The 10,177-nt window shown below is 42.2% G+C and overlaps 1 protein-coding gene across 1 annotated transcript in view; it reads right to left on the reverse strand.

Moving 5' to 3' along the window:
- The window catches only part of CA12 (carbonic anhydrase 12), a 36,612-nt gene extending 29,889 nt beyond the window's left edge, over positions 1 to 6,723 (reverse strand). Inside the window, exons 1-2 of the mRNA XM_025211170.1 lie at positions 6,514 to 6,723; positions 3,212 to 3,232 (exon numbers count right to left, since the gene is read on the reverse strand). Coding sequence (XP_025066955.1) covers positions 3,212 to 3,232; positions 6,514 to 6,604 — 112 coding nt within the window. The 5' untranslated portion in view covers positions 6,605 to 6,723. The remainder of the gene's footprint in view (positions 1 to 3,211; positions 3,233 to 6,513) is intronic.
- Between the last annotated feature and the right edge of the window lie 3,454 nt (positions 6,724 to 10,177).

Below are 10,177 nucleotides of genomic sequence, written 5' to 3' on the forward strand. Positions count from 1 at the left end.
CCATGGAAGGTTTGTATCTCTTCCAGGAAATGCTGCGGTTCCACAAGAATAGTGAGGCCCTGCATCACCTAGTGCAGGACTTTGTTTTAACTAATACTGAGCCATCTATTACTACTAGTGCTGAGGCATGGGAGAACAAGCTGGACTGGACTCCAGTCTCAGACATCACACAGTTGTCAGTGAGCTTACACTTCTGGTTTGCTTGGCTATTTTTTAAATCCTGTTTGCAAAGAGGATTTATTACTCACTGTGTGCGCACATGATGTATGAACTACATACTGGAATCTTGATTCTAACAGTTTCGAAGTTGTTTCTGAAAAGTACTACTTTGTCAAGCACAATGACATGAAATGTTCCCGCTCTAGACTGTAATGTCACTGCTGCTTGGCAGCACTATCATTTAGCTTTACCCATTGTTCTGTTAAACAAAGAGTGATTGTGCTCACTGACAGCATCCCCTTCTCTAACTTCACTCATGCAACTCATGGTTTTTTCCTGTCTTCTATCACTGTGCCCTCACCTTGAGATCAAAGATCATAATGAGCATAATGCTGTTCTGTTTTCCCTCCCTGCTGACTTCTTTTAGTATGTGACATTGTGTGATGGAAGGGTAATAGGGTTAAAGAGGGGAGGAATCGCGTCAATATGCAGTACAATAACGTAAGCAAAACTCTTTACTAACTTTGAGGTTGCACATGCATTGTTTTTTCCTATATAATCAAGTAAGAAGAGTTCTAACAAACACTGCAGTTGCATTCAAATCATATTTAATTGCAAATTCAAGTTCTCCTCTAATCTTTTTGACATGAAAAATTATTAGATGAATAGTTATTTAAAAAACTTTAACTTTGAAAAACTCTTCCTCCAGTAGGTGTTAGGAATCCTGACTGCAGGTTCAGTGGTGTTTAATGTGCAATGGTGAAGTAAGTTTTCTGAGAAGCAAGCTTTCTACACTCCCTTTACAGGGAATCACAATATAGTATGAATTAAATGGTGAGACAACCCCTATTGCTGATATGAAGGGCAGCCATTCTATATCACGTGTTGAAAACCACATCCTGCTTTCCTTATTACTGAATAGGGATGGGTTGAAGCAAGCCGCTGACCAAGGAGTCCTTTGCTCTTGTAAAGGAGAATCTTGACTTTTATGAAAGTACGTCTCTAAGTCTTCTTCAATATGAGCATTTGAAAATATGAATACAAATGTGAGGATTAGATAGATGAACCCCACAGACATGCAGCCACAAGATGAGAAGAGCCTAGACATTTCTTTCCTCCTGTTTATGCAAATGAATTGGTTAAATTGGCATACAGCCAAACAGAGGAGCTGTTAGCAGTGAGTAAATCTCAAAGTTTCTGAGGTTTGGCTTGGAGCAGCACCTAAAGCCGAGAACAAGGCTTTTTTCAGAGATTCTTAATCCTTCCTGCTTCTTAATGGGTGTGAAGTATTAGAATCTAGTTACTGAATAAAAATATTGGTTCAGTTTTTTAAAAAAGAATACTTGACTCATCTTCTTCCTGGACAGCTGCTAGAGCCTGGCAGAAGGCTCCTCTGGTTTAACACCCAGTGCACAGAGGGGACTGCCTAAAATATACTCCTCATCCTGATAAAGGATATTGTCAGTATCAGTTTGTTAGCCGAAGTTTCGGGGCCTGTATCTCCAGTCACAGCAATTCTCTCTGAAACTGGGAGAATCTGGATTTAGGTGTGGTTGCTGAAATAAAGATCAACTGGACTAGCGACATGAGCGCTCATGAAATTTTGCTGAGACTTCCTGGTGTGTCTTCTGATCCAGAACTGTAGCACATATGTCAGTGGTTCTTAACTGGGTGCCATGAGACCCTTTCAGGAGCGCCACAGCATAGTTACCTCTGGTACTGGTAGGTGGAACTGCTCTGCACACCTCCTGCAGAGCCACATCAGGAAGCAGCTGTGGCAGGAGCGCCTGTTCTTGCCACAGCCCTTTCAGGTGCAACCTCAGAAGCACATGGGACAGTTCCATCTGCCCCATGGGCCTCTGTCTGAGAGAGACAATGCAGGGTTGCACTGGGAAGGGCTGTAGCAAGAACAGGCACTCCTGCCGCAGCTGCTTCCCGATCTGGCTCTGCAGGAGCTACGTGGTACAGTTTCACCTGACCATGATGACAGTGGTAGTAACAGCATCCCAGGTGAGAACCATGCCCTATGGGGAAAATGTCTTGCTTTTGGCCCCTTCTCTCTTGAGTCTCTGTGACATGGTGTCCTTGCTTGACAGTATAATTGCTGATTACATGCCACTTGCTTGCATTAAAGCTGCTTCCATAATATTTTAAGGGGTGGTCTTGGCATGAAATACACAAGCTGTTTTGAGCTCTGGTAAGCACATTTTGTAAGTGATCATCAAAAGCAGCTCCTGTAGCCTTTCTGCAGCAAGCAGAGAAAGCAGCGCAAGTTAATGAACTGTGTTTTAACTTCCTGATACTGGTCAAAGCTTTGATCCATCTGGTTTAAGAGCTGCACAGACAGGATGGGAAGAAAGATGCTTTGGCATGCTCTCTAGTAACATTCCAACAGTTAATCAGCCTGCTCTGCAATCTGCTTCAGAGTTTGATTTATTAAATCTCCCTGCTGCCTGTACATGATCACTGACATAGACAGAGATAGGCAAGCACTTATCAAGGAGCAGAGTACTTACTGCTGTATCGCAGAGTTTACTGGCATAAAATGAAGGGCGTAGGTAATTGGAGGTGAAAGCTCAATCTTCAGTCTTTCTAATTAACTCTTATATCTTTAAGCCTGGCAATGCATTCATTAGTGACTAAGGCAGTCCAGTAGTGGTTCTCAACCGGCATGCTGCCAAAATCAAGAAGTTATAGAAGGGTGCCCTGACTGAAAAGTTTGAGAACCACTGACATAGCTACACCATGTAGAGAGGCTTCTGAATAAAAATGCCACCTCTGGGAAACCTGTGCAGTTCCATATTCTTACATAATCCCGTTGTAGTTCTTGTCATTTTTGCAGCTCCACATAGATCCCTCTAAAAAGCACCTATTTGTATTTTTAAGAAATCTTTTCATTACCCTGACAATTAAAGACAAGGTTCTTAGATCATGGACCAAGCCTTGGTGAAGCACATTCTACTTCAGTTTCATCAGGATAAATTTGGCCTTTTCCCCTTAAAAGTGCAAAATAAAGAAACAGATAGTCATGTATGAACTGGTCACTACTTACCAATATAAGACCATTTAGTTCCTGTTAAAAAAAACAAAAGACAGCTGTGAATATTTGAAATGTGAATTTCTTTATAACTTAACCCCCCCTGGAATTTAAATTGATCTGGTGAATTTCACAATACCTTCCTCTCTCAGCTACTATGCAACACCAGTAGGCCAGTTTTTAAGATTAAAAAGCACTGAACCCCTGTAATTTTGGTTATAGTTATTTGTGTGTTCTGCCTACAAGGCTAGCTTAGTTGAGTCATGGCACATACCTCCTTAAAACCCAAAGCTTTAGGTATAGCTGCAGTCTGCTCTTAGAACTCAGCTCTTTTCTCTGGCTTCTACATCAAGAAACATAAATGGCACGTTGCTGACATTAAGGTCACATGCATAGTTCAGATGGTTGAAACACGCCTGCACCAAGCAAAATGTTCATGGCCAGCTGCTGAAGTAAGGAATGACATGAAGTCCTTTCTGCACAAATACCTTTTGTATTCACCACCTGAAGCTGCTGAGAAATGTTGTACTTCGTTAAGAGGCTGTATAAGGTGCCTTTCTGTGAGGCATGGGACAACAGATCTGTAAGAACCTTGGTGACTGTTGTTTGCTTATTTGTTAAAATAGTCAGTGATCCAAGTTAAACCACTGCATGAGGGACTGAGTTTGTGGCAGCATCTTTCCATTTCATTGGAAGATCCATGTGTCACAACAAACTTCTCTACAGAAAACACTATAGTTTTTTTTAGATTTGTTAATTTGTTTTTTTAATTTGTTAACCTAAGTTTTATACTAAACCAGGGGTTAGAAAGCGGGGTATGTGGGAAGGCCTTAGGGGGGCACACACAGGCAGATGGGGATGGAGTGCTACCACCCACAACCCCGTGCTGCTGCCTCCCAGGAACAGGGCCAGGGGGGAGGGGCAAGGCACCCCTCTGCAGGCTGCACAGGCACTGCCTGGCCAGCCAGACAGGTGGCAGGGCGTGGAGCTCACATGTGGCGGCCGCTGCTGCCATCCACCACCCTGTGCTGCTGCTGCTCTGCATCCAGCCACGTGTCACCCCTCTCCTCCCCCCGCTCTATATCCAGCCGCATGGCACCCCCAGCTCCGCGTTCAGCTGCCAGCAGTACGCTGATTAAAAAAGGTTGAAAACCCCTGTACTAGACAAACACAGACACAAGGGGTCAAAGTAAAATTTTGAAGAATGAGTAATTAGCCAGGATCAATTAAAAGCTACTTTGAATCTGGATCCTGGTTTATAATTTTCAACAGGTACAGCTTATGCTACATATGGTTTTGATATTACATGTAGCACTGTAGTATAGATATAAAGATCTGAGAAGGCCAATCACAACAAAGTATCACATTTCTTGCTAACAAAATCTCTCTTTCCCAATCTCAGCCCATTGCTGATTGCCAGACAAAAATTCCATTAAAATAATTTGACCAGGGGTGTGGAACTTTTCATAACTGTTCAAGTTCTTTTTTTAAATTGCGATATATTCATAGTTGTAATTATAAAACTTCAAGCCTGCCATTGACTAATAGGTCCCTTCCAACTGTAGAAATCTATGAATCTATGACTCTGGGGCACTTGTTTTCATGAAGGTAGACTTAACTTGAAGCAGAACTGGTTCCAAACCAATGCAAATCTCAATTAGCCCAAGCTTGGGCACATTCAATTTGAGTTTATTCTTAGAAAAGCATCCTAAGTAAAGAGAATCTGAAAGCTAGTATCTGTATTTACACAATTACTAATACTTAGCTAGGTCTCCAGTATTCTGAAATGTAGTTACTTATATAGTACGGTACATGGCAACAACATGTAACTTGGTCAAGAGGAACTAGTGAAGCTCTAGAATTCCTATTCAATGGGTGGTAATAACAGTAAAAACTGATGTTGATAGGGCTCAGGCAGTATTGTGTCATCTAACTCAAATCAGAGAAAGAATTGATGGCTATGTAGGAAAACCCCCTTAACCCTGTCTGCACTGCAACAGGCAGAGCAGCAGTGATGGTGGTATGCACATTTGCCCATGCAGTAAAGTTGTCATTGTTGTTCTTAGTAAAACAAATACCACTCTACCTAGAAAATACCAGTAACTGTGGGATAAAGTATTTTAGAACAGCAATTCCCATAGCTAGACACAAGTCAACAGAATGTCTTATCTCTTTCTTTGTCAGTGACAGGGAACCCTTGTTTCTTCCTCATTTTTCATGCAGGGAATCTCCTCTGTTTGTACAAGGACACAGAATGATGAGTAACACAGTGATGTTTTTGCATAAAGTGGAGGAGGAACATAGTGGCAGTGGCCAATCACACAAGCATATGGAGAGGGACTGTTCCCTAGCTGTACCTTTGAAATGGAAAAATGGGGAAGTAGATAGCCCTTAGTTACTGTATGTGAGGAGTGATCGTTTCCCCACCAGAAACTGTTACAGTTGAGGAAATGGGAAAGACTGACAGACATGCTAGTTACTGTGTGTGCCGTAGTGGGACAATACGTGTTTTCTAATGTTTTCTCCAGAGGACTTCATAAGAAAGCTTCTCTCCTAGCCCAGATGTGCATTCACTTTCAAGCCTCCTGCTTTTTTTCCAAATACTTTATTCTGTGAGCTACCACAGAAGGACTCTGCAGGGTAGTTTGAGAACCACTAGCACACAGGTGAGAGTTGCTGCTGGAGAAGATGATAGTCCCTCAGAAAAAAAATGCCTGAAATAATAGTTTGACCTTAAAAGTCTAAATTCTACCCATCAGGTATGTGAACAAACTGCCATAATGTACTGCTTGTCCTGGAATGACACTGTAGGAAGCTGAGTGCTCAGGGTTCCTCTGAACCACACAGACTTCCCTCCCATGAATAAAGGTACTGAATATGTTGTCTTGCTGCAGATCTCCATGATTTTGTATATAGTTGCAGTTATTTTTCCTGAATAAATAAGAACTAATTTGTCAGAAAGGAGAAACAAGGGCTGCCTTCTCTTTAAAAATAAAATGAGCTCTATTTTATAAAGGCTGAGGGTAAGAATATGGTTATCCCACTAATATAGGCAGCATCCCCTTTCTGCCTCTCTGCCGAAGGAACAAATAGGTCACAGAGAAAACAGTACTCAACATGCAACTGGTCTTTAACCTGGACTCAGTCTCTCCCCCTGTAAATATACCTGCTCTGAGAAATTGCCTTAAGAGCGCTTATTCCAAGTAACACATGAATAAAAGCTCGTTTAGAAACCAGTAACCCAGCCAGTTTTCTGCATGCACATATACTAAGTTAAGATTGGCAGTAACATACAAATCTGAAAGGCTTTACTTTACCATTTAATGGTGCTTGCACTGAGGGTTGTATCTTTAGGAAGAGAAAAAGCACTGCAGTCACTTTGATTCTGCTAAAGCTCTTGGCTGACATCTCAAGGAAAGATTTATAATATCCCAACAGTTCACAGACTTTTCTTCCCTCACTGAAGGAATCCCCTGGAAGATAGCTTGCTAGCAGTACTGTGCACACAGAGCTACTTTTAATGAGCTCTTGCCCTTCTGTCTCTCTCCTGCTCCTTTTTGGTCTTGTTTTTATAAAGCTCCTCAGACTCAGCCCCAAACAAGTGATGTAATCAGACCTGCCTGCCAGTCACAGCATCTTCATGAAACTAATCATATTGATCATTCCTGTTCTGCTCTGCTCCAGAAAAGTTAGGCTTGGCACTTACCCTGGGGGATTGAAAAGGGAATTTCAGAAACCCTTCAGTGGAGATGCAGGTGTTTAACAATCGAGCCCTTCCTACCTTTTGAGGTACCTGTTTGTTGCATTGTTATTTCTAGCCCAGGATCACTCAGTTCACATTTCCAAGCCACCATGATTTGTTAGTGGAGTCATAAGCCCAGCTGTATAGACCCCAAAGACAGGAGACTGTAGGGGAGACTGCTTATAATTCAGAGTGAAATAAACTCCTGTGACAAATTGTCTAGGTTATGGGTAAGTGATTTTCTGATTAACAGTGCTGGGTTGATAGAAACAGTTACTGAGTCATAAGGAAACAGCCCCAGAGGTGGCTGTATGAGTGAGGGTCAGGACATGGTGGGAGGTAGAGGTTTGGTTATGTTCCCTGTGGAAGGAGGTTGACAAACATCCTCTTACACTGGAACATGGGGGGGGGGTCAGCCACCCCCTTCCTCATCAGGATCCTAGGATACAGGTGGGGGAGGGCTTTCTTCAGTGCTGCCCTTGTCCTAGTGAAGGAGTGCAGTCAGTTTGTCCCACAGAGAGATACCTGGTTCTGAGAGGCTCTCCTTGTTTCTGTTAATATTTTAATGCTGTACTGTCTTATGTATAACTTTTATTACCTACTTATTACAATTAATGATCACCTGTTAAACTATATTTGTATTCAGTATTCATTAACTAAACTTTTCATTATTATTAGCATTGCTATTTAGCAATTAATGATTGTTCTCTTAGAAGCATTGGGATTATCATTAGCATTACATATTTTGTACCTGGCATTATTAATTACATTATTTAAAGGACATAATCAGCGGAACTATTAAGATTTGGGCTCAATTCTAACCAGGTCTCTGGAAGAAAACTGGCCCAGGAGCAAGGTTTCTGCTCCAGAGCTGTTGTTTCCCGGGTCCCTGTGGGGCGAGTGGGGGCAGAGACCATCACTGGCCAGTGTACAGGTAGGCTTCTTTTCTTTTGTCTGTGCATGCTATCTGCTGAGAAGGGCTTGAAAGGAGCCCTTCCCCTGGCTCTGTCCCTCTCACTGTTCTCATAATTAATCTCATCTATAATTAAATGGATTTGAGCTATTGTGAAAGTTTTTTTTGTGCTCTTCTTTTCCTGGTTGGCTGCTGATTCCATTGGGTGTCCCCATTAGCATGAAAGAACAGCTCTCCAAGGGAGCTGTCACAAAAGAATTCCTGTCTCTCTGTCTTGTGTGCGTGAGAGGCATGAGGCTGCTGGGCTTTATGGAACAATGCCACAGGGTAGCTGTGCATGTGTGGGGCCTCCCATATCAGCTAATGCACTGGGGGAGTCTTGGAACGTGAACTGAGCCTTATTTTAGTGATTTCTGCTGAGAAAATGAATCTGATGTCACACCTGCCAAGGTTCAAGTCTCTTGCAACTTAATTTATGAGCTGTTGGATTCAGCAGAAATCATTGTGTGGGGCAACTCCTGTACAAAATAGCCTGCAGCTTAAGGGAAAGTGGTCTGAGCAAGCTGATAGGCTAAGCTCCCTTTTTCTCTTTGGACACCAATCCTGAATTCAGTAATCTGCATTTCAGACACCCTTCTGCTACCTGCAGCCTTGAGCCTAAATCCAGGGTTGACTCAATATTTTTCTTAGAAGTATGTAACTTCTATGCAATTTACATTGTGCATAGGTTTTAGACAAAGCCTGTCAAGGACTTGTTCATTCTATGGGGTCACTAAAGTTCCAACGGTGTATCCCAAATGGAGTGGTTTACACCATTGTTAACCAAAAAGTGGTAAAATAATTCCTGTGAGAATGTAGCTTGGAAAGCTTTTCTTGATGAAAGAAGCAACAACATCACTTGAACTCTACTATAAAAATAGGACATTTATTGAACTCAAAATGAAGGCAGGTTGGAAAATGTCCCACCTTTGAACTGCCAATTAACTTCAGACAAGGCTTCAAATACGGAGAGTCAGATGTTGCCACTGAACCCATGAAGTCTGAATAAAGATGCATCTTAGGATTTTGGTTTGTGTGTGGGTTTGTTGGGGGATGGATGAATAAACTAAATGAGAATGGACTGAAGGAGTGCAGACAGGAATCTAAAACAAGAGAGTCTGAGGAGCTCTGGTTTGGGATATTAGATCAGAGAAACTTGCAGGAAGGTGAGATAGAGCAGTGTCTAGAATCTGAAATAAGCAGAACACTCTTTACAAGTGACCTGCCAGAGTCATATTATATATCTGCCCTCAGTGCCCACCTAACCTTGGATATCTGTCCCCAAAATCAGTTCTCTACACTAAATTTTCTGTGCAGCACATATTCCAATTACCTGCAACATTCTGAAAAAAGCAGTATCTCTTGAGTGCCTAGTGGAAAGTTTTGATATTCCCCAAATGAAACTAGACCAGTGAGCAGCCCTGTTCCTCCCCCACCCCTCGAATACCCCCAATTGCCAGAGCATGATAGAGGTCGTTGACTAAAATCAGCGTGGATGGAACAGGGAATCTGATAAGAGATTTCATCTTCAATGTACCATATCCAGTAGAGCCCAAATAAATATCTCCTGAATGAGGGTGATGTTGCAACTCTTTTTCTCAGTTGTCCCAGCTACAAAGTGCAGATAATGCTTACTTGTAGAGAAAATGGTGCCAAGGCTCAGTATAAGGTAGTTGCACATCTGTAGCCATTGCCAATGTTCCTGGCAGTTTTCTAAACAAAAATGACTGTGTTCTGTGTAAGATAGGACAGTAACTGTGTTGTGGACAGTCTCCTGTAGCTTGTACATTGAAGGCAAAGAGCATAGAAGCTTTCTGTCAAATGCAGCCTTGAAAGCCTTAGCGTTGTCCCAAATTCCTTCTGAATGTGATGCCAAACCAAATTACAACAGAAAAGTTAACTGAGGAGATGCTGTCCGTGGAGATGTTGGAAGAGATGGGGAAGAACCTTTTTCCAGCAAAGACTGCAGGAGTTATTGCAGTAAGTTGCCATCACTGGCTAGAAAAGGTGTGGGTGCAGGACAACTAGAAAAATATATTTAAAATAAAGTCCCTATACTCGCAGCAGTTTTGACTGAAGGAAGTTCAGCAATGCCATCTGCATCTTTATGCCTACACTGGCCTGCAGGCTTGTGATTTAGAGCACAGAATTACAGATCATCCCCCATGATGACCTCTGTGGGTTTTGTCTCAGCCCCCTATGGTTTGTTACAGTTTGGTTTTCCCATGGCACAACTGCTATGCACTCATTTTCAATGACTGACTGACTATTTTGTGGGTTTGTACAT

Source organism: Alligator sinensis, unplaced genomic scaffold (genome assembly GCF_000455745.1).
Source record: "Alligator sinensis unplaced genomic scaffold, ASM45574v1 scaffold291_1, whole genome shotgun sequence".
Taxonomy (NCBI): domain Eukaryota; kingdom Metazoa; phylum Chordata; order Crocodylia; family Alligatoridae; genus Alligator; species Alligator sinensis.